The 26,511-nt window shown below is 37.9% G+C and overlaps 1 protein-coding gene across 1 annotated transcript in view; it reads right to left on the bottom strand.

The window, feature by feature from the left end:
• The window catches only part of Ac3 (Adenylate cyclase 3), a 535,594-nt gene that overhangs the window by 36,614 nt on the left and 472,469 nt on the right, over nucleotides 1-26,511 (bottom strand). The window contains exons 8-10 of the mRNA XM_071598030.1: nucleotides 22,739-22,816; nucleotides 22,566-22,648; nucleotides 4,435-4,596 (exon numbers count right to left, since the gene is read on the bottom strand). Of these exons, the coding sequence (XP_071454131.1) occupies nucleotides 4,435-4,596; nucleotides 22,566-22,648; nucleotides 22,739-22,816 (323 nt within the window). The remainder of the gene's footprint in view (nucleotides 1-4,434; nucleotides 4,597-22,565; nucleotides 22,649-22,738; nucleotides 22,817-26,511) is intronic.

Raw genomic sequence — 26,511 nt, 5'->3', positions numbered from 1 at the left:
AATCAGTAATTTCCCTTGAATTAAACCTTCGCTCCGTGAGTCATTCCCAGCCAAACTCCTCCAATATTTTGGATACGCTACTAAGTTTATCAAAGCAACGTTTTGCAAATCTAGCTCCTTTACGCTGCACGCGATCCAATTTGGCAACCAATTCAACTTTATCAGGATCCCATTTACTAGCAGCATATTCTAGATGAGGCCTAATCAGCGAAAGATAACATTTCTCTTTGACCTTTTCATCACACATACCCAGTACGCTTCTAATAGATCCTAATTTTTTCTTAGCTTGTTCACATAATCCCTGTATATGTTTCACCCAGGAAAGGTCATGAGTGAGGGTAACACCTAGGTATTTAATTGAGTCAACACATTCAATTTCAATGTTCCCGTTATAGAAGGCGTTCGGGAGGGGGTTTCTCTTTTTCTAAAAATTCATCACTACGCAATTTTTAAAGTTTTACTCTAATTTCCAAGAGTCACATCAGCGTTGCATAGCATTACGGTCATCTGATAAAGCTTATGCGTCCTCAGGATCACGGATATCACGGTAAACCACTGCATCGTCGGCATATTAACGTATCTTACTAGTGAATACGGAGTCAATGTCGTTTACGTAAGGTAGGAATAAAAGAGGTCCGATAACACTTCCATGGGAAACACCTGAAGTAACTTCTACTGAATTTGAGCTAACTCCATTCACCACTACTCTTTGAACCCGACCATTCAAAAAGTCTTCAATCCAACCCCGGATATTTTTATCGAAGTCGTATGCTTCTAGCTTTGAGAGTGGCTTACTATGAGGTACTTTGTCCAAGGTTTTCTTAAAATCTAGAAAAATCGCGTCCACTGAAACATTGCTCTTTCCCAAAATAAAAATATCATGAACAAGAAGCGCAAGTTGTGTCTCGTAGGACCTACCCTTTCGGAAAGTCCTGATTTTTCATTAATAACTCCTAGCTATCAAGGTGTGTCACGATCGAACTAGCAACCATATCTTCCATAACCTTGCACGAAATGCATGTGAAGGAAATAGGTCTGTAATTACTCAGTTCCTCCTTGTCTCCGTTTTTAAAGATTGGTGTTACTGTAGCCGTTTTCATATCTCTGGGAACCTTGTGATCTACTAGCGACTCCTTAAATATGATTTTTAGATAAGGTGCAATTCCCGACGCTAGATCCTTAAATTAACGAGCAAGTATTTCATCGGGCCCGGAGGATTTATTAGGCCTCTTATTTTTCAGCACACATTTTTACATATATGAGATTTCAATTTTTGGCATTGATTGGTCGGCACGATTCGGTAAGCTATCGGAGACATTCGGTGAGACAATGGTGAAGATGCTTTGAAAGAGGGAATTTGATAAGTTAGTGTTTTCCAAACTGCTGGTTACTTTCGCCCTTATGGTTTTTAAGTGGATTAACTATTGACTTATTTCCCTAAACCTCTCCGAAGTACGCCCAAAATGCTTCCGGATTCTCCTTCAAATTTTCCGCTATTCTTTTCCATTTTGAATTCACCTTACGCTTTCCGAAAATCATTCTTGGCATTTACCCCAGATTGTTATTGCCGATCATTTCATTGGTTGGGAGCTTTATAATCAAAAAGAGACACTGCAAGTAGCAGGCGGGCTTAACTGATAATATATCACTGTGATCAATCAAAAGTACTCTCGTAATGATTTTTAAGATGAAAAAGTGAAACACCTAATTTATTTGCTAGGAATAGGACACATTTGAAAATCTTAAGAGTTTAACCACTCCTAAGAAATTCAAAGTGCCTTCACGTATAATTCCAGGACTAAGCACAGTCATCATAAAGGATTTAAAAAATCATGCTCATCTTCATAGCCTTCCTGCACCTCTAAAACGTAATAAATACCGAAATAATTACGCATCTTATTCTTATGGAAACTATTGTAAAATACAAATTTGGAAGAATAATATTGGCTGTCTTTCCATGATCAAAGGTCTGCAGATCCAATAGGACAGGAAAGAAATTTAAGCCACAAAAGACACATACACATTGGGAAGAACTCAGAGCCCTAAAAACCTCAGCATTATCCAGCAAGAAAACCTTTTGAAGCCCATGTCAACAGAAGATTGATAGATTCTTTAAGCAAAGATCTGACGGTATCGATCTAATCTGATGGACGCACAAGAAACGTTATAATGAAGAACATAGTGGATACTGGGACAAAGATTTGTAAGTCGAAAAGAGATGAATACCTTTGCTCGAACAATTAAAATTGTTTCACGAAATAACTATGCACATAAAATCGATATGTCGTGCGACTTATGATACAGTCATACGAAAACGTCCACAGCATCACCTCTACTCGCGTCACATCGCCTGGTCTACAATTACAGAAAAACCTCGCTATCCACTGATAAGGTGTGTGGTAGAAGGCGCAAGCACCAGGTGGGATGTGGGTAACGGATAAGAGAGAGGAAGGGAAAAGGGGAAAATTATTTCCTAAAAACCTTGAAAAAACATGGAAGTTTAGTACATGTCGACGGATAACTTAGTTGAAGACAAGTGCCAATTTCACCCAATAAAATAGTTCTTTGTTATAGGAAAAAGGAGGGAATAAAATGAACAACAACGACTTACACGACTGGCTTCCATGGCAACAAGACAGATCATGCAGACACGGAAAGTAAAAATGGGGAAGTTCCATTAATTCATGGACATGCAACTCATGGTCCCCGCCCTTAAACTCACGGGTAGAAAAAAAACGTGACACCTCCCTGTTGACAGCTTACGGCGTGAGGCACAACCCCCACATAGAGGAACGAGGAATAATATTAAAAAAGTAATTATTCCTGGTTTAATGGAACTACATTAAATGTTAAATTAAAACGGCGAAGGAATATAGTGAAGCTTGATTTTAAATTTTTTGTTACCAGTCTATTCTTTCATCTGAAAATCCTCATTTCAATTTTCAAACCCAAACTAAATTTTTATTCATTTGTTCCTCTGTAAAATAAACTTTTAAATATCCCGTGACAAATCTCGAAAATGACTATCATTTGAAGACAGAATTACTCAAATGCAATTGCTTTTGACTGGTATGGTCCCCCCACAGCACAGAAAGAGGTTTGATATAATTCAAGGTAAGATAGGTAAAATGTAATTATGTGTTTTAAAGTATTGGTATAAAAAACTGCAATGCTTTTTATTTTCAAATTTATTTCATCATTTAAATTTCTTTTCAAAATCCAAAAGAAATCACGTAAAAAGGTCAAGTTGACATTGGGAAATGATAAAGGCACAAAGAAAATCAAAATTATTAAAACCACGTTTGTGAACTGGGTGACTTATCCCTTCCAAAATGTGTTGTGAACCAATTTATGATAGACAATTTTCATTAAACAAAAGTAATTTTTTGTATAGGCTTTTGAATTAATGTGCTAACCGGATTAAATAATACAAATATGATTAAACATCAATCTACATATATCCCAAGATCAAGTTCAATTACTGGGAGAAACTTGCTGACGTTGATGAGAATGAGGACCACAAGAAACACAGGAGTTCGGCCAAAAATATCATCCGTAGCACTAATTCTCGTATAGTGCTGAATAAGCGTTTATTAAGCGATTCGAAAGACATTGAAAAATTTCGCACATCTACCAAATTATTTTCATCGGTCTCGATAAATTACAAATGAATAACATTTTTATTATGAAACTATGAAAAATATTCTACTTAAAAATAGAAATCAAATACGAATTCGTACTGAAAAATCTTCTTAAAGTGAGTGATGGGGATTCTTATTTTTGTATTTTCAAATGACGGAGGCTATAAATATGTATGAATAAATCACACCGGCATTGTACAAACCCTCCCCAGGTGAACTCTTTTCCATTCACATTATATCGCATCCTCAGAATGATTATGAGGATGACGGATGGACCGTCGAAACGTCAACACCATATTCGTGAATACACTCTCTTTGTTTCTTCGTTTAATAACGTTTTGAACTAGAGTTTATTTCAATACGCGCGTGATTGTGTGCATATATATATATATATATATATATATATATATATATATATATATGTATACCTCTACCTGTATATATCAACATGGATATACAGGTAGATTTTTTATGCCTGTATAATTTTAAAACGCAGAAACACAAAGAACTGTATATCGGAACTGGTCCCCTACTTGGTTGTGCGAATTTCACCCGCCGTCGGGCTTAATACTGGGTGAACTCTCTGGGTTTATAACTGGGTTTATATATTTTTATATATAGATATATGCGTCAATGCAGGTGCATATACATAAATATATATATATATATATATATATATATATATATATATATATATATATATATATATATATATATATACACACACACTACTCATACACATTAATTTTCTATTATTTGCTATTATTCCTCCGTTCCCCAAGCTGGGTCTCACCTTGGCAGGACGATGAGCTGCGCGGCGGCCACCAAAAGCAGGACGAGGGGCAGTGCAAGGACGGACGACCCCGAGAAGGACTCCCGGTGCCGATGGTAGTCCCTTTCCACCGCCGGGTCTCGGAATGAGAGCGTGAAGAAGTTGATGTGCTTGGCCAGTTCGCTGAGGGTGAGAGATAAACAGGAAAATATGTAGATTATCTTGACTGCAAGAATCCATCAAAATACCTGTTTTACAAAAAATGCAGAGTTCAACGCGCAATGCAAAATCTTAGCTAATTATACTGACTTTGGTCATTCGATTCATGCATACAGTTACATTAAGAGACCACAGAAATGCCTTAGAGTCAATGGAGATAATGTTATCAGGCCTAAAAAAACTGTTACTTCAATACTTGAGAGGTAATTTATTTAAATATATGATATTTTTCGGTAATTACATTGTAAATGGATGCATTTCGGGTAGTTCTTCTACGATGATGCACGACCTTGAAAATTAAAATTTTGTCTTTAAAGACTTTCTAACGTAGATATTAATACATGTATACGACAATATTTGGAATGTACGAAAAGTATCCATGAAAGAAAAAATTGATTAATTAATCGGATAAGGTTATAGTAAATGGGCTTCCTAAAAATTGCCGAGGGAAAAGAGGTAGCGTAGCGGGAATTTTGAAGGAATTGGGCTGGTAGCCTCTAGATTCTTCAAATTATATCGACATGTTTGACCACCTAGACAAAACCAGGGAGATACTCGTTAACACCTTGGAAGATAAATTCAAATACTCATTCTTCCCTCGCATACGCAATTATATCCTAAATCAAACCAAAGAACTCGGGAAAATTAAATGAACTTAAATACCAATATTTGATGAATTGGTCAAGTGGAGCAATATTCCACTCATACCCCCGGTGTTTGAACCCCCTGCCACACGTATTTTTGGTGGATCGTGGGATATTTATGCAGATGTAGAAGACGTAGAATAATAATTGCATGATGTATACAGTGATGTATGTGCAATGGAGTAGTAAAGGAGCTAATATATATTCAGATTATGTATGAATTAGTATTTCTGAAGGCCCTGCTCTTTATGCTTTATGCGATTTATGCTTTATCCCCCGCCACCGCCCTTCTGGTGGCTTGCTGGGTATTGTGTAAATGCAGTCGTAAATATCTTATCAAACTCTTTGAAAGGCTATATTTAGAATTATCACCGAGCAATTCAGACATCAGAGATAGTGAACCCGAAGGATGGTTAGATGGTCAAGCTCCCTCGTGTTTAGTGTTGAATGAAATCAACCGGGCCAACCGGGAGTGGAAGCACATCGTTTTCGTTATTTCTGCGTTTCCCTTGACATAATTTGTTTCTGAAAATCAGATATTTAGGATAAATTTGAGCTTGTCCGGAGGCGTATTCGTATTAGTATTTAAGCAACACGCACCCTCAGAAAAATAGTCCACCGCCCTACTCATTAGTCTAGATGATTCCTGTGACCATACACCGATACCATGCACGTTTTTGTTCAATATGACCACTTTGTGACCAGCTTTTGATTCGTAGGCACATCTGAAAGTTCGAAGGTCATTATTATTATTATTTTAGAATTACGTTGCAATTAGGCGATTTTCCTGGAGGAAACGGTCAAGTTTGATCAAAGATAACTCTTATAACGAAAATTACATACATACACGCACTAGAAAAACAGATAAGAGACAAAATATTCTTACACACAATGACTATTCCACATCACATGCAAACAAACTTCCACATCACATACAAAATACCGTCCACATCACATACAAACAATACTTTAATAACTACAATGAAGTTTATTACCCAGTGGCTGCTTTACATTTATACTTAAAACTCCTAAAATTGGATGGAAAGGGCTCAAACAAACCTCTATGCAGCTGGTTCCAATCAATTATAGTTCTATTTAAAAAATAGTATTTTTTCTTATTTGTTTTTTGCGCCCTTTTTTTATTTTGAAACTATGGTCGTTTTTTCCCTTAAAGTTAGGCTTTTCTATCCCTTGCCATAAATCTTCCCACGCTTCGTCCTTTTTAACAATTCTATAAATCGCGCCTAACCTACTCCTTTTTCTTCTATTTTTCAAACTCTTCCATTTCAGTACAACTAACATTTCCGTGACACTATCTGTTCTTTTGTACCTTCCGAGTACATATCTTGCTGCCTTTCTTTGAACTTTTTCTATCTTTTTAATATGTCCCACCTCATATGGATCCCATACTATGGCGGAGTATTACATACTCTACAGAGATTAATTTGTTAACCAACAGTTGGTTATTTACGAATTATACCACCATAAAATTTAAACTGACACTAGAAGAAATTGATGATTAATTGAAAACTGTACTTTTTATCGAAGTAGTAGATAAAGAGATTATAAGAAAACGAGTTAAGGAGAAGAAAAATTTCATTTTTGCGTTTGCTAAGTACTGTGAGCAATTATTGTAACTCAGATGTCATAGCGGTTTTGAAAAACTATAATGTCATCATTTTTTTAGATAGCCCAAATTTGAGTCAAAGAAATATTTTTCAGCGGCTGGAACGTATAGAAAGGTTTTTTTTTGGAAAGTCTTGATAAAACGTGGATATTTGATCCCCCTAATATCCGGGAAAAATATCATTTCGAATGGAGGAACTTTGCTCCACTGACTGACGGGCTCACTTGACTGTCTCAATCAGTATCGAGTGAGAATGAAAGACGAGAACTTTTGACATGTCCGGAAATATCATGGATTTCCGGTAATTAGAGGCCACAATCAATGAAAACTACGATTTTTATCTATAATAAACTAAAGAATATCTTATTTACTTTTCGCTTATTTTTCTATTTAACACTTAATGCCTTCAATCAATGTAATTCTCATCATTTCTCTTAGCCTTGAAGGCAACTTTCATCAAAATTTACGGTCGTTAACTGTAGGTATTCGTGTACCTAATTCCCTCCCCTAGTCTTCTTTAGAATTCTAATTAGATTTACCCATCCTTCAGTTTTTTGTTTTCTGCGAAAATTTGATTTCGTTAGAGCATGCAAAGAATTTTACTGCCCTAATCAGCAACAAACGTTAATAGGTTTGCGGGTTTTATAACATCCTAGTGGTCAAATTGAATACGAGTGGAAAAAAATACGTCCACGAGCACAAATAATTTTATGTCGCTACTACCTGCTTCGTTGTCTACGTACCTCCAGCACAGCTTTCCTTCTCATGTTTCCAAGCTTTAATCTATTCGATAATGATATTTTGATCCTTATTTAGTTTGTTATCTCTCAAGTTAAACTTAACACATGTTTATATAGCACATATTTTGATGCTCTCTCGACAAATGTCTTTTTTTAAGGCAGTTTTTTTCATAATTTTACATTTCCCTTTGTCTAGCATCAGAATGTGGATCTTTGGCAAACTTAAGTGTCTATTATATTCCACCAAGTATAAATAGGAAGTCAGAGATGCTTATTAATTGAAAAAAGTATTTACTTCTAAGTTTTTGGCCAATTCCTCCGAAAATAAATATAAATGTGATAAAAAAAGTATGTGCGTAGAGCCATAAGTAATGCTTCATTTACACGTAGACTTTAAAGCAGGGACATGAACAAGTATGAACTTTTTCTCCAACCATTTCCGACACCAGCTGTACGCGCTATCTCGACTAAACTAGTAATGGATAGATAAAACTTGGTCGCAAGTGGAACTGTAACAATCAGCCGTGTCCTACTCGTGTTCTCTCTGGCCTGTAAATGGGCAAGTGGAAATGGACATGACAATGGTAAGGTGAGAACCACGATGACCCTCTGGGGTCATTGGTCATCCCAAAAAGGCGACCCTCGATCCGGTGCCTAACAAGGGGTCCTCGTCCATCGATCGAACAATTACAACAGCCTCTGAATTGCGCCATCGGTATTTTCGTTCGAGATTCCACAGGACGTACAACCAAATAGGTTGTAAAAACGTCACGTATACAACCAAATAGGTTGGACATACGTATCGTACAGTTTTACCGTGAAATTTGAAGAATTTCAAGCGTTCTTTAAACATATGCGTACTCACGCTACAAACCACGCGTTGAAACTTGACTTTTATTCTGTTAAGATCAAATGTTTTAACTAATTCGAAAATAATTTTTGAATATCCACTCTTGATTTCAAATTGTTACCATGTACCTAGGCTAAGGTCACAATTAGATGCTTCCTTTATTGGTAGTATTCTATTAGCAATTAAAACATAATTTGAGTTTAAAGAACTTGATGAAATGAAAAGGTAGACAAAAAACTTACATAGCCACTATTAGGTACTATTGGAATTTGGTGTTTTAAAATAACGGCCATTTGAGATTTTCTTCCAACCTATTAATTTAGGGACACTATTAAATGGCTACGACAACGAAGCAGTTATGAATAAATACTGATTTTAATCTCAATTCTTGCCATCCTATTTTAGAAGCATCATAATTTTGATGTGAAAAGGGATAAAATTTAGTGAAAACCTTTTCAAATTCGGAGGTTCAATTGAAATATCCAAAACTGACAACATTATGACTTTGTAATCATTTATCATAAGGATCCGAGTGAGATATTACTAATCTTGAAGGACTCTCCACAACCAAGAATATTTTATCTCAGTTGAGTGATCCGATCCCTCACCATTTCGTCATTCCTCTGACATCACGAGATCTAATCCCTCAAGAATTCGTTCCACGAGTAACGCATTAGCTGGTTCTACGGGAACTGCTGTCTGTGTGGTTTAAATGTCACTCGCTTAATGGCCTTTCATGAACTCCTCAGTTTCCCATGTGTCGCACTTAGTCTCAAAGAATAAACCTCGCCAAAAATATTGCGTCACACGCTATCCTTAACCCCTCACCATCGTCTTTTTTATTTTCGATGGTTTTCCGACCTTGATGACGAAGAATCAATAATGCCAAGTCAAAAAGAGTTCTTTCTCTCTATTCCTCCACTTGCACAAGCACAAAGGAATCTTATTTTATGCCCAGAGTCATGAATAGTTATCGCGCAAAAAATGTGGTTGATTTCTGTTTTTATGACGATTTCTTTCACCCACACATATCACCCGTAACCTTTTTCCGGCGGTCTGCAGATCAATTTTGTGGTACCAACATTTCCTTTCAGTGACTCATTATTTCTCAGAGTAAAGCTTTCCATGCTTAAGTAATATCTAGGCTCTTAGTTACCCAAGCAAAAGATACTAACATTCTAAAACAATGCCTTTATATTTCATATCTTCACGCTGCGTAAGTAAATATAGTCTTGCATCAACAAAAATAGTCGTATTTTTATGGAAAGGCATAGGACACTGAAGGTGAAATTTTCAAGTATTAATAAAACCCATGAACTTGGCTTCTCGCAGAGATGTACTAATTACTTACTCAGCATTATGATAACACAAATTAATTTCTTGCATTTCTAAGTCTCGAACTAACATCTTCACTCCACAAGGTCATACATATTTTGGCCGAATTTTAATTGCCAATTGACGTAAATTTAATGCAAATTCACGGAAATAGTCTCACCAATGATTATTTTCAAGATAATGGTCTAAGTTTCCTCCGCGAGTATGCAAAATATCTTTTGTTATCCCGAATCATAAATTTTCTCTCCGGGGGATACAAATATTTCGAGGGAGAATTTATTCATAAATTATCTGAAATGAAAAACGACTGAGGCAGATTGTTTGTTGGAGAATCATCCTGCACATGATTGACCCCGTTACCTCCCTACGTATACAAAACGTCGCTCCTTATCTGGAACCGATTTTTGTCTCCCTCTGTGATTTAAATTTAGAGGTAGAATTTTAATTACTTCTCCATCCAGGGAAGGGGTTCCGATTTCACGCTCGTGAGATGTCACCCCTAAGGTCTCCCGGAGCAGTTAAAGTTCCACGAATGCTGAGTGGAGGACCAATATAGGGGGTAATGAAATCAAAGCGAGAAGGCGGCAGGGGGGAGCCCGCAAATATCCCGGGAGACACCCCTGTAAACAATAAAGTGCGTGAAATACTGGCCCGGAAAAAAGATGCCAAACGCGAACAAAGGCCTCGTAAAGAGATCCCGTTCCCCTCTCTCACCTTCGAAGGATCCCCAAAAGTGGGCGCCGCCGGTGTCGAGCAGCTCCAATTTATTAGACGCCCACTTTAGGATTTTGAATTTTGGGTCGGCCGCACATGCTGAAACCCTCGCCTTGTTTGCCCTCGCGAAAAGGGCCTCGGGAGGACAAAAGGGGTGAGCGGGAAAGAGGATCGATTCGACGAATTTTCAAATTGGTGGGGGTGGGGGGTGAGTGGATTGGAATATGGGGGTGGGGTGTGTGTGTGTGAGAGAGAGATTCTGCAACACCACGTCTAATTTCCGTTCACTCGGCAAATCCGACGTTGTTTCACAAACTCAGACACTATCGCATCCTGGAATGGCCTCCGCGGAAAGATTGGCCCGACGGAACGCCGAGGGAGAAAACCGTAATGATGCCGGGATTTCCTCGGTTCCCCTTAAATTAAGAACGGGTATCGATTCTCCAAAAAAAAGAGTAAATAAAATAATATTCTTCAATCTAAAACCTTACATTAGTCACAAAAGTTGCGTCGAAAATATTTGTTTTTCAACGTTCGATCTTTCAGTCATTTATATTTCGGTGATCATTTACGATCGAAGATAACTGTGATATGAATTGGTTGAAGTCGATTCGAATTAACTTCGGGCTAGTAAGCAATAACTCCGATCCATCTTGAAACCACATTTAGTCCTGCCGAAGAGATATCAAAAGCTCAGGTCGGTTTGAGATTATAGAGAGGGTTTAATTAACATTTGCTCGATAGCGCCCCAAGCAAACATTTAAGAATTGAACGCATTCTTCGGTTCACTAGTGTGATTTTCATTCCGTGCCCCTTACCTAATGAGGATAACAACCCAATCGCTGGGGAGCTCCAATTAAAGCATTGCTTATGTTAATTTTTCTTGCGCTCCGTAGAGGAGTTGACGCCAAATTTCAAAAGTTTTCCTTATAACTTGGATTAATAAGCGCGTGAATAAATCTTCACTAAGTTCATTTAAGCAGCTTGATAACAGCTACGTGAGGTAATACAGGGTCGCACCCAAAAGTGGTAGGACTGATTTTCTCTGGCGCGAACGGGGCGGTGGAGGGAGGTCTTCCTGGCAGGATAAGGTGGAGGGGGCTCTTAGCAACAGACTGACACCAACCTCAGTCGCCTGCAGGCTGTCGTTGAGTGAGGACACCGTTTTCAGTGAAGCAAGTTTTTTGTCCTTGTCGAAAAATAAAATGAATCTGAATTTAGACCAACGTTATTCCGTGACGTTTTGTGCGAAATCGGGAAGACGGCAACTGAGACCATCGATATGATCAAGCAGGCTTATGGGGACACTGCCTTAAGCCGCTCCACAGTATTTGAGTGGCACAAGTTGTTTCAAGAGGGTAGGGAGCTCGTTGAAGACGACCATCGCTCCGGACGGCCGTCGACGGCAAGAACCGACACGAATGTGGACAGAGTGAGGACACTGCTGAACACAGACCGACGCTTAACCAATGAAGAAATTGCAGACCAGTTGGGTTTGTCTGCATCCAACGTCCAACGCATTATTTCACAGGATTTGGCCATGCGCAAGGTGTGCGCCAAGATGGTGCCGAAAATTATGCCATGGCGCGCTCGTCGTCAGACAGCTCCTGACCAAATACGGCGTTGCTACGTTGCCGCACCCGCCCTATTCTCCCGATCTGGCACCACCGGACTTCTTCTTCTTCCCCCTGAAGAAAAGACAGCTCAAGGGACGACGTTTTGACTCGATAAAGGCAGTTCAAGAGGCTTCGACGAGGGTCATCAACGGCATCCCCAAAGAAAATTTCCAGCGGGCGTACGGGGAATGGGAGCAACGTTATACTAAGTGTGTAGCAGCTCAAGAAGCATACTTTGAAGATTATTTAGTCGATGTAAGTATATCGTCAAAAAAATTCTTGTAAAAAAATCAGTTCTACCACTTTTGGGTGCGACCCTGTATGTATCGAGAACAGTAAATATTACAGAAATATCAATTTTACAAGTCGAACGTTGAAGTCAACCAGGGTCAAAATTCTTTTCACGGATCTTACCTCCGCATTTTTAGAGAAAACATATTTAATGGAATGGCAATTAACATCCGGCTATTGTTAGTGAGAGGTATAAAAACTACCTAAAACGTGACATTATTGTTGAAATATTTGGGGTGAGGACCCCTTCAAAAAGATTAATTTTTGGACTGAATATATTAAGTATTTGAAACCAACCAGGTTTTCGAACACCTTCATCACATTTAAAAAAATTCCAAATTACTCTTAAAGACAAAATGTATTCAATATTTAAGAGATAGACTGCAGACTGGTTAGGTCTAAGATTTTGTTTAATTAGAGACAGCTGCTACTCGCCTCCAAGTGTATATATATATATATATATATATATATATATATATATATATATATATATATAGATAATACATAAAACTAGACTTCAAAACACAAATCTCTTTAACAAAACAAGTGAATCCCCATCCCATTTACAACCATTTATCAGCAAGAAAAAAAAAAGATAAATTTAAAAAAAAATTAAGCTATTACATATAATACCATACACCACACATCAATCAAATTATTACATATATGCCTTACATCTATTCTTAAAAGTATACACTCTGTTAGGAAAGGGCTCGAATATTTTTGCAGGTAAAGTGTTCCACTCAACAATTGTTCTATTTAGAAAAGAAAATTTTTTTTTATTTGTTCTCTGTGCCCGGCATTTTATCTTAAATTTGTGATCATTTCTGCCTATAAAATTTGGGTTCCCCGCCTCTTTCCTAAGATCTGCCCAAGCTTTCTCCCCCTTCAAAATTCGGAACATTTCACTAAGTCTGCTTACTTTTCTTCTAGATTCTAGAGGTTCCCAGCCCAGCGTTTCTAGCATGTCAGGCACACTCTCCATCCTCCCATGCTTCCCCAGTACATATCGGGCAGCCTTTCTTTGCACCTTTTCCAGTTTTTTAATATGACCTTCTTCATGAGGGTCCCATACAAGAGAAGCGTACTCTAAAATTGGCCTTACTAGGGTCTGATAAGCCTTCTCCTTGGTTGCTCTAACGCTCCCTTTGAGGTTTCTCATTACCCAATGAAGAGTTTTGAAAGCTTTCTTATAGATGCACTCCACATTTAGCCCCCACCCTAAGTCCTTAGTTAAATATACACCTAAGTATTTGACAGTATCACTTCTAGGAATGACATTTTCTGAGAATTTATATTCCCTATTGTTTCCAATTACCTTATTGCTAAAAGTGATTGATTTGCATTTGTTAACATTAATATCCATCCCATTTTTGTCACCCAATCTGCCATTTTATTAATGTCCCTTTGAAGTTTGTCACGGTCTCTGTCATTTTCGACTTTTCGTAGATAATACAGTCGTCTGCAAAAAGTCTTATCTGAGAATTAATATTTATTGGGAGATCATTTATATATATTAAAAACAAGAGCGGGCCAAGTACGCTTCCTTGTGGGACTCCCGATGTTACCCTTGCTTTTTCAGAATACACTTCTCCTAATTTGACCCTTTGTGTTCGACCTTCCATGAAATTTCTGACCCAAGAGATTACTCTTCCTTCTGTGTGTAGTGGCAATTGGCCCATCTTAAGCATTAAGAGATCGTGGTCAACTTTGTCAAAGGCTTTTGACAGGTCGACTATTATAGCATCCACCTCTATTCCCGCATCCATAGAGTCGAACATTTCTTGGCAGAACCCTAATAGCTGAGTTTCGCAAGAGTGCCCTTTTCTAAAACCGTATTGGCGACTATACAACCAATTCTCACTCTCCCACAAGTCCCAGAGATAATCAGCCATTATCTTTTCTAATAGCTTGCATACAACTGATGTCAAGCTTACCGGTCTATAATTATCAACTAGTGCCTTATCTCCTCCTTTGAAAATTGGCGTAACATATGCCTCCTTCCAATCATTTGGCAGGGCATTATTGTTTAAGGTAACATTGAATAAATGATTTATATAATTTGAAACTACACTACCGCCCAATTTAAGCAAGTCAATTGAGATACCATCTGGCCCTTTTGATTTATTTGCCCTCATTTTCATAATTTTTTTATAAATTTCTGCGCTGGTCGTTTTAATACTTTTGGTATTTAATATTTTTTCGCCTCCTTGTTGACTCAGAGATGAATCTACAGGATCCTTTTTATTTACCATAACCTTAAATACACTTGCATACCAATTGTTAAACGTATTAGCCTTTTCCTTATCATCAACGATTAGTGTCCCATCCTCTTTTTTTAAAGCTGTTACGTTTTCCCTGTTGTCTTTCCTCCTCCGGAGGTACTTGTAAAATTTATTTCCATTATCTATCCCGATTATTTTCTGTAGAAAACTATCTTTGGCTATTTTCTTTTCTCTATTTAATTCACGAACTAATTTTTTGTAAATTATGAGCCATTCCGAGCTCTCGTTCCGTTTTTTGTGAATCACTCTCAGTTTTTTCTTCAAGGATCTAATTTTGCGGTTGTAGAACTCTGGATCAGTATTTTCTTTAAGAATTTTTTTCGGGACAAATTTATTTAATCCCTCCTCCATTATCCCCTTATTTTTTTCCAGATTTCTTCTACATTCTGCCCACCACTTACCCATTGCGATACTTTTCCCTTAAAAAGGTCTGGAACCCTTCCCTATCACCCCGTTTATATTGCCAAACTATCTTTTTGTTTACTAGCCCCTTATACTGAGCCCTCTCCCAGTTTAGATACATACGCACAGCTGAATGGTCACTTATTCCCGGAAGGACATCGACTTCCCCTACCCACTTTTTCGGTCTCACAAGTATGACGTCGAGGATGTTTCCCCCGCGCGTGGGTTTTTCCACCATCTGTACAAAACCCTCCTCGTTTATAAGACGACTAACGATTTCTTGGGCCTTCCCACCCCCCACCGTGACCTCGTCTGCCGACCATTGAATACCTGGAAGGTTCAAGTCCCCCGCTATGAGGGTGTGATCCTCAGGGTTAGCCGAGCATATGTCTGCTAATACCTCGACTGCGTACATCCCTTCGTTGGGGCTTCTGTACATAGCAACTATTTTTAAAATTTTCCCTCCATTCCTACCTTTAACATGAACACACATCATCTCACAATCATTTCTTACCCATTCCAATGTACTTATTAGGTTTTTATCTACACATATGAATATCCCCCCTCCACGACCATCCCTATCCCTTCTGTAAACTGCCAAATTTTGAGGAAAAATCTCGTTTGACATAATATGATCACTTAGCCACGACTCCGTACCTATCACAATATCCGGATTACATGCATCAACTAACGTCTCGAAATGGCATACTTTATTTAGAATACTTCGGCAGTTTACCTGCAAAACTACTAAGCCCTTACCTTTCTTTCCTTCGGTATTGCGAGGTCCACCTCTTGTGCCCATTACAGGTTTCCCTGCTCACTGAGCTTTAGTGCGACATTTTTAAACAGATTTGACAAAACCAGGGATCCCTTCCTGTTTAAATGCACTCCATCGCGGCCCAAGTGTCTATCACCGACCCAACAGTTTGGGTCCACAAATGTCAGACTTTGTTGCACGCAAACCCACTCTATTCCTTCGTTGATGGCGTCAATTCTCTTCCAATGTATGTCCCTTCTACGAAGAATTCCACTAATAACAATTTGAGCACTTTTGAACTTATTTTTGGCCGAGGTCGCCAAATCCCAAATAAAACCGATTAGATGGTCTTCTGACTTAGCACTTTTTACGTCATTTGTCCCTAAGTGAATTATGACAACACTTTCATCACCATCACTAGCCATATTAGCTATTTTATTATCCAATTGTTCCACTCTTATCCCCGGAAAACACTGAACGCCTTCATTGATACTTTCGCCACAATCTCCGACGAAACGTATTATGGAATCACCAAATATTTTCACTTTGGGTGGCCCTGGATCACCAAGAGACGTCCCCTCCCTTGACACTATGACCTCCCTCATCGGAAGCACTTCCCTCTTCGGTCTCACATTTATCCTATCCTTCCTTCCATCTCCTCGCTTCTTTGGCTGCTCTCTCCGTAGGATGCTTTCCCGTATTCCTCCAGCCCGATCGGCATCCGCGTCACATGAGCTTGTTCCACTTCTGGTCGGCCTTAAATCTTCCGGTTTCCTCTTATCACACCTCCGGACAAAGTGGAGATCATCTTCGATTTGCTGTTTCACCCGCCGCCTCATCTCTGTTAATGATGCTTTCAGTTCCTCATTTTCAGCGGAAAGACTGAAAATTGTCTTCCGAGCGATGTTTAAATCCGCTTACAGCTTTTCAATTACCTCCTCCTTTTCTTCTAAACCTCTTCGATTTTTCTGACTTTCACACTTACTGCACTGCCAATTATCACTCACGCAATCCTCCAGTTTACTCTTAGAGCAATTAAAGTGGTACCAAGAGCAACACCCACTACACTGGACTCCATTTCTCAATTTTCTACGGCAAATAACACACTTTACATCCACCGCCATGCCCTTTCCCATTTCGCCTAAGGCACTGTGCCTTCTAGCGGTCACTAAACCTCTCGAGCGGTCGCTAATGCGCAGCTTGAAAACACGTCCGTCTCCCTTGAGGGTCCGTGAGTGAGGGAAATTATATATACATACATATATACATTTATACATACATATATACATACATATACAATTATATATACAATTATAATATATACAATTATATATACATACACACAATACATATACAATTATATATACATACACACAATACATATACAATTATATATACATACATATATATATACATTAAGTGTATATATATATATATACACTTAATGATTATAACGACATAAATTGCATCATTATTCTGCATCAATTTCTCGCCAAATGACAATAAGTCTACATTTCTTAATCATACCGAAAAAATTATTCTTTGAGATTTAACATTTTACAAATATATCTCCGGATAAATAAACATTAAATATTTCGATTCCGAACAATCAATTTTATTATTATATTATAACAACTCATGGATGACTTTTTTTCTCAGGTAACTAATTCAGAATATTTAGAAAGTAATATTACATTTTCTTTCGCGCTACCTTCTCAGTACTCTTCAGTATGAAAATGAATGGGAACCAATTGACAATGGTCTACATATAAATATATCTGATCATTCAATGACGTAGATAAAGAGAAAAAAAGAGGAATCAATTTTACGTACTATTGTGAAGAAAGAGTGCCCTTATATTGAAAAAAATAATTTCATCCTCTTCAAGGAATTGTTTGGTCGGATTGTTTGCTCCACTGTATTGATTTGCATTAATGTTTCCAAGGAAATTGACTGATTGATTCATTTTTTTAAACTGTTAACAGATCGCGATTCAGTGATAAACTTCTTTGGTAACTGGTTAAGCATTATGCTCAGACCAGGAAAGACTTCGATAGAATTTTTGAAAAATGGAAAGATAATGAAATATTTTTAACTCTTCATTTAACTGCAAACCTAAAGATTTTAGAGAAAATCTCATTTTATTGTTGAAGCATTCAGAAAGCTAAAAAAATTATGATTAAAGTATTTATTTTATGAAATATTTGAAAAATGTGATGGTGGTAAAAATTTTTATAGGTATTTTTTTAAGAAACTAACTGGAGTGTGCAAGGAACAGAAAGGTTTTGAGAATTAAACTGAGAGGCAATTAATAAATGATTTATACTCTTTGGCTGAAGAATGCAATTCAATTTTCATAAAAGTCTTTAATAGAGGAGAGCCATCTCAGGATCTCCACATGGTAATGCTCTACATTACTGCCAATGATGGAGATCCGGAGAATTCGCGAGGAGTGTAAACCACATGAGTACCATATCTTTCTTAGCCTTAAACCCGGTAAAATCAAACCTCATTGAATTTAGTGCACTATTGAATAAAAATTACTCAATTACTACCCTACTTTTACTTATTTACTTAGATTCAGTGGTATCTAATGACATGATTAATTTGATATGATAATTACCACCGAGAAAGGAACCTGGGAATGACGGAATCAGTAGGACCTCAACCTCAAGGGTATTATGGCATTCATGCGTCCCCATTTTTACAAGTTATTCCAAAAGGTGCAAAAATATCGTAGCCCTTTTTTCAAAAAGACGATTATCCAACACGAGACATAGACCTATATCGTTATCTTATTAAAAAAGACAATTAAAATTACTGCACAATAGTTTTCAAGTTTATGTCAGGTTGAATTCAAGTGTGAAGGGAGTACAAAATGCGCCATGAAAAGGCATTCATCAAGACTATAGAATGCAGTGAACTGAAACGCACGCAATTCGAGATATTGATATTAAAATTTCGATGCCTTGGATTATTATATACTTTTGGATAGACTATAAAGGAAGGAATTTCCTGGAATTCTATTGAAATAGTTAAAAAGTGTATCTTGTTGAAAGGATGATTATTTGCTGCCAAGATTTTCAAAACTTTTTTCAATTGCTAGTCAAAATATTTATTCTCAATATTAAAGTCGTTTCGTTCTAAATTTCTATTCTGCTCTTGGACTACAAATGGCTTCTTTCATTCGTTACGCATGTATAAACACGTAAAAATAAAAGTATTTTACATAAACGTACCTGAGCAAACCTAAAATTTCTGTTGCACATGCTTTGTGTCTCTGATGAGGTAACCATAAGTGTTCCTAATATGAGATACAATCAAGATCTCAGGCCTCATATTAGAAACAGTTCATGTCAAATGGAATTTTTTGAGAAAAAGACCAGGATAAAGACATGGCAAAACCAGTAGCATGTGGCAGATTGGACTTAGAGTATAACGACGGTATTTCCAAATTTTAGGTTTACAGGTTTACCTGTATTTCTCCCAACTTTAATGTTTATGTTAACCTTTCTTTTTCTTGAGAAAATTATTGCCTACCTTCTTTTTCTTGATTCTCATCCCACACTCTGATTTTGTGTGACACATCCTCTCACTCTGATTCTGTCATGCGCTAAATAATGAGTGTACCCATTTCACTGACTCGATAATTAACGATTTATCATCCGCAAATCAAACTGATTTAAACCTCCAGTCCTACGTATTCCTCGCATTTTCTACGCATATATTACGAAAATAACAGTTGATAATCAAAATTCGCGTCTCTCTCCCCTACCTGACACAACGTATCTCGGCTCTCCATTCAGCATTGTCATTTCTTATATATTATTATCTATTCTTCCCTGTCAGTCTGAGATATATAAAGATTCCGGAAAAGTTGCGTTCCCCTATAGTCAAATCCTCTGCAAAATGTGCATCAATTTTTATCAGATTACCCCGCCGATACCCTTTTTAAAATTCTACGAATCATGAAAATACCTGATCTGATAATGATATTTGTATTTATTTCATAGAAGTGCACTTAATTGGAATGAATTTTTCCCCGACATATATTTACTGAATGTAATTCCCAGTCTTCCTTGTCCAAACGCAATTACTATGTGTTGTATAAATGCTGAAGATAACAAATTATTTCATATTTTTGTTTTCCTATTCCCAAAATTTTTTTGAGTTTTGGGAAATGCTATTGTTTAATTTCATATGTTTCTCGTGATAAATAAATTTAATATACGCCAATAAAAAATTACCATTACATTGTTTCCATAGAGACTTTTTAGCAATCACTGTTATCGTGCTATCCTATTTTTCTCAGGCGGGCGTCATAGTCAATTGCTCTATCAGCATCTTAGAAGTAATAGAGCATATGCACCGTGCACACATTTATCGAGGTTAAACATTTAATCTCTTCGAATATTAACAGCTAGAATTTCTTTAGTTCCGCTCGGAAATATTAAATTATTTGGGAAATTGGTACAAAATTATTGTCCCTCCTTCCTATATTCAAGCCGGTCATTTCAAATATTGAGATAGAAACGAATTTCCAGATTTCTATTATTTATGTTGCACAAAGTTTAATTCGAAATATATTTGCATGGTGAATAAATAATTGCATTAAAATTAAATCAATAAATAACTCGAAAAACTGGATAGAAACAAAGGCAGTAATAGTTCCTGCAATGTATTTCACTTTTATACACACTCACCCTGTACATTCAGATACATCTTATCTCATTATTAGCCCACAGCAAAGATGTCTGTTGTAAGCTCTCACAGTCAACGAGTAACCTCTACGTCCTACGGTCACCCAAATGATTTTTTATGGGGACCCGAACAGATGAAAATGACTGGGGGCTAAGTCGGCGGACGTTCCAAGCGTGCCCAGTGAAATGTTGTTCGCAGCAGCTGTTCTTCTCGTATACACTCATGCAACACACCCGCCAACTTGCACTGGCTGTCACTGACTGACTGACTGGGAGATGCCATACAACCTCTAAGACAAGCATGCACATGCTGCTATCTAATGGTAAAATATGTGCGGGTAATGTGAACGTAGTATAAAATAATCTACTTCTCCATTTATCCTCGAGTTCAAGTGATATCATGGGAATTCAAGTAAATCATACATTAAATATTATATCTAATGAAAAATGCCCATCGTTTATTAAGTAGGCTAACTTTTAACTTGACGCAGATCTAAAGAAAATAGATAACGCAATACGATAAATTTGAAATAGTAACTAAAACATGAGCTTTGAAATTTATCCTATTGAATGACTGTATAAATGTTGAGGACCCCCGTGAACTTACTCTTTAAATTCTTTTTCCTGCGAAATCAGTACACTGTTGAGACTTTAGAGATATGTCGAGTGGTATTTTTACTAACATGTTAATCATGAAATTTTTACGAAAGATTAGTTATCAAAGAGTCAAAAATACAATGCAAAGGTTGAAAATGCAATGCAATTTTCTAACTATTGCTAAGTCATACAGCAGAGAAATATTCGTCATATAATTTCCCCAAATATGGGCTCAAAGGGTCTTTTCTTTCTCGAATGATTCACGAAGACAGCGAAGGAGAAAATCTCACTCCCCTTTCTTTTAAATGGCTCACGCTCATGACGTCATCATATTCACAGAATAAAATGGGGCAACCTCAAAAAAATACAAGTTAATATTGCTGCAAAACTTTCTTCATAATTTCGCGGCTGGTACCCCGTCACTCCCTAACCACACGCTCTTGCTGTGGCTGGCGGGCGGGCTTCTGTAATGAATGTGGTATTCTTCCACATAATTGATACATATTTTATTTATTTAGCCCCTTAATCTGAAGATATATGTTCCATTGGTCGGATAAACGTTAAAGCAATTTTTTAAGGGGAGTTTTTTCATTAAATTGAAGGAAACATCTCATCTAAACTCCAGTTCAAAGTACCATATAATTCCTGATTCACTAAGAGAAAGACTTTCCTCATTCAAAAAGCTCACGCAAACACTGGAAAGATAGTAGAGAATACTAGAGCAGTCTCACGCAATCATATGCGGTTGGTACAAGAAGGAAACGGCATGAGAAATACCACTAAGCGGTTAACGCACCACGTACAAATATGGCATGCTACTTAAAAACGGTTCATAAAGTACATTTTAGGTCGTGAATTTCATTTAATTTGATTATGTTTTCACTTTACGCTGTTGTTTATTTCAGATATTTTTGACAGCCTAAATGAGACAATTTGGCCTTTTAAATTTGATTATAAATGAATAATTACCGTGGGGCAAGCCAGCGCACACATATTCCATTTGAAAGAGCAACCACCAAGTCGAACCCACACAAACTCTACATCGTTTGCGGAGCAGGTAGCGCGACCACACCCCGAGGATGAGAAGCATATTCAACTCATTGATGGGATTTCTGGAAAATTCAACGTTCTTCTCTACTGTGTGGAAAATAATTGGTTTTGGGCATCCCTCCAAGATACAAGCCAATCTCCTTTCATTCTTCTCCCTAGATAGGTCCCAAGGGAGGATAGGCTTGGTAAAGAATGTCTACTGCGCGTGAAGCGGCTCTCCCTGCTAGAACGAGCGTCTCTGGGGTAGCGGGAGATCGAGGTTGGGAGGCGTGAAGGGGCGTACATAAATATGTCAGGGAGGGTATGGGATGTCTTTGTGCGTTACCTGTGGCCGTCCCTGTTGATGAGGTCCTGCCGGAGGAGTCGCTTGAACTCGTCGTCTTCCTTCACCTCTTCCTCCTCGTCCTCCTCTTCCTCCTCCTTCTCCTCCCCATCCTCCTCCTCCCCCTTGCCCCTCCGACCTCCGGCACGCTCGTCGGCCCCTCCGCCACCACCCACTCCACCCACGCCCTCCCCCGCCGCGCCCCCTCCACTCGCTCCGTCCGCTTTGCAACCATCCTCTTCCCCTTTGCATTCCTGTAAAGGCAAGGGAAAAAAAAGATGTTTATCACATGTTGGAAAATCAGTGGGAATGATAAATTTCTAACGTCAGTGCATGTTAAAATGTACTCCCAGGCCGTTTTCCGTTGTATTTTTGAGCTTTCCCTTCCATCCTTCGCCCATCTTTACGGAGACCATAATTTTCATGGTCATGGATACGAACAGTTTTTTCCCTTCTTGCTGCTCAGTTCTGAATGACCTGTCTTGGTATGCTGGTGGTTAATCGTGATGGTCGTTGTTTTTCGCTGACTTTTATTCTTTTATTCCCTCTTATTTTAGCATGCCCGGCAACTTCTGCAGTAGGTGGAACTTGAAACTTGTTTAAAACTAAATATTCCGCTAAAATATATATATATATGTATATATATATATATATATATATATATATATATATACACACACAACGAACACCAGACAGGATAGCAAAAGCAGACGAAAACACAGGAACACATAAAAGAAACTCCCTTGAGAGAGGTGGTTGGACCACGGAAACTTCGGAATCTGGTTGTTTCTTTTTTGTATATTTTTGTGCTTTTTTATTTGTTCGCCACTGGGTATACATTATTTTTACAAAAGATTTATATATACACACATTGGTTTGGCAAGGGTTTAGGAACAATTTGCACAGCTTCCCGGGAGCGGATGCGGACTCTGACCACAATTTGGTTATAAAATGTAGCGTCCGTTTGAAAAAGATAAGACAGGGGCGGCTGGTTAGGAAATGGAGTGCAGAAGCCTTAAATAGATTGACAAGTTAGGAGTATTAGCAGGCTGTAGAAAAAAGCAAGGTTACCGGTTAAGAGCTGAGTACTATCGAAGAGAAACGGGAATGTATAAAGAAAGGGATATCGAAAGCCGCAAAAGACACTACAGGAACCGTTAACAGGAAAAAAGGCAAGGAAACCATGGATCACGAATGAGATGATTAGAGAGATATTCGTAGATGAGAGAAGAAAGTGGAAAAATGCAAACGCAGAGTTAGGCAATATGAAGTACAAAGAGTTAAATAATAAATTAAGATGGACAATAAATAAAGCAAAAGAAGCATGTTGGTAGACGCAGTGTGAGGTTAGGGAAAGTTTGCAAAAGAAGGGTGAAATTGGTGCGCTAAACAGCAAGGTTAAATCACTATCGGTAAGTAAGAAGGGAAGATCTGTGCTAACAGTTAGAGATAAGTCGGGTTAGATAATAGCTGACAGAGAAAATATCAAAGAGAGATGAAAGGAATATATAGAAGAGCTATAAAGAACTTAGACCAACAAAGTTAGACATGGAAAAAGAGACATGACGTAGATGAAGATAGCTTAAGTCCAGACATACTCGGCAATGAGATAGAAAGGGCATTCAGGGAGATGAAACCAATAAGGCCGTGTAGGTAGAAAAAATTCTTGCGGAACTGCAGAAATATTTAGAAAAATGTGGGAGGAAGACTCTAAATGGACTGATTCTTAGTATCTAACCTATAAGGAATGAATCTGGGTGGAAGACCTAGTGAGATCAGTGTTAGTTCCTATTCCGAAAAAGATAAAGGCTACATCATGTGAGGACTAAACAACAATAAGTTTGATATCTCACGCAGCTTAAGTTGTTCTCAGGATCATAAACAAAAGGATAGAGAGTAGGGCAAATGATTACTTAGGGGATGATCAGTTTGGGTTTAGGAAGGGAAGAGGTACGCGAGATGCCATTGCAGTAATGAGATTACTAACCGAGAGGAATATAGAATACAATCAACACGTATTTGGCTGTTTCTTAGATTTCAAAAAGGCGTTAGATAGAGTGAATTGCGAAAAAGTAATGAGTATATTACAGATGATAGGAATAGATTGGAGGGAAAGGAGGCTAATCCGCGACATGTACATATCTCAGACTGCTCAGGTGAGGGTGGGGAACGGGGAGTCCGGATGGGCAGTATAAGGAAGAGGTGTATGACAGGGTTGCCCATTATCACCGTTGCTGTTCAACGTGTATGCAGAGGAAATGATCAAAGAGGCATGGGAAGAACTCGAGGTAGGAATGAAAGTGGGCGGGGTATACGTAAAATCAGTTAGGTTTGATGATGACCAAGCTTCAGTTTGTCAGTCAGCCAAGGGGCTACAAGCATTGCTTAGTGAATTGGAAATTCAGTGCGACAGGAATGGGATGAGAATCAATATTAATAAAACAAAGGTTATGCGATTTTCTAGAAAGAAAAGGGCTAAGCTTAACATTAAAATAGGAGGGCAAAAACTAGAGCAGGTAGAACAGTTTACGTATCTCGGAAGTGTTTTGGACCAACACGGTCAAAGTAGTAGGGACGTAAGGAGAAGAATGCGCTTGGCAAAGAGGATTTCACAAGGAGGAGGGAGTTGATGAGAGGGACGTTGAGCAAGGATATTAAGAAAATACTCGTAAAAACTTTGATATGGAGCGTAGCTATACGGCGCGGAAACGTGGTCATTGAAGTAGGAGGATAGACGTAGACTGGAGGCTTTTGAAATGTGGGTGTGGAGAAGAATGGAGAAGGTGAAATGGTCAGAGAAGAAAACAAATGAGGAAGTACTTGGTATGGTGGGCGAGGAGAGGGGTTTGTTGGGAGAAATCCTATGGAGGCCGGAAAAGTGGATAAAAGGGGTTTCGACCGGCAGTGGGATGTTGAAGAATGTAATAGAGGGGAGAATGTTAGGCAAAGGAGGAAAGGGTAGGGACAGGACAGGGATATTGGACGGGATGAAGGGAGGAAGGATGTACACAGAGATCAAAAAGGACATGATTTAGAGTAGGTTGCTGGATTGTTTTGTTTTGATAGGAGTCACAAAATATTTCTCTGGTAGCTGTGTCCATCCACAACCTACCTTAACCGGTATATTACCTCATAATATTGCATAGGATATACACATATATATATATATATATATATATATATATATAACGTGGAAAAAATGTATAGCCCTGTTTCCTCTTTTAAAGTAATTTTTCCCGTACACGACAGACAACATTATTTCTCCTTCCCCGTGAAATCGACGCAGGGGTTAATGGAAGGGAATGGTTACAGCAACAGTGTCAAGTAACGCTCATAAATCTTTAGGGGATTAATTTTATTTCTGCCAACGATTCCACTCACAAAATATTTTTATACAGCCATTGCACACTTAATAAGTGGTTCGGATCGTAATTTCATTTTATCGTTTATTCTTGCGCACATAGAGGGAGTGGGAAGTGATAAATAATTTCATCCCGACAGCAAAATAGGCAAAACCACATTCTGATTTATACACAACATTTAAAGAGCGTTTTGGTTATTTCATATTTCATCAAAAAAATAACAATTTTCTTGTTTTCTCGGGGAAAAAAATCCATTATTTAGTCATCGTGTACCCGAAGTATTTTTTGTTGGAAATTCAATATGACTTTGAAATAATCGGACTGAAAATTTAATTCGTGTAGGAAATAAGTCTTCTCTTTTGAATTATAATTCTGAATCCACATATTTAGTCGTAATTTTACTGAAATGTGCATTATTTGAACTGGAATTTTATGATATATTAATCCATGTGACATAACCGTGTTAAATCATCGATTGAGCGTTTGTCGAGGAATGCCTTATTCCATTACACGTTATTGCATCATCTAAGGTATTTTCTATAGCTATTCTGCACCTGACATCCAGCTCTCTAGCTTTTGATTTGTGA

Source organism: Hetaerina americana, unplaced genomic scaffold (genome assembly GCF_022747635.1).
Source record: "Hetaerina americana unplaced genomic scaffold, ioHetAmer1.1.p SCAF_9, whole genome shotgun sequence".
NCBI lineage: Eukaryota > Metazoa > Arthropoda > Insecta > Odonata > Calopterygidae > Hetaerina > Hetaerina americana.
This window is presented reverse-complemented; position numbering and strand designations above follow the sequence as displayed.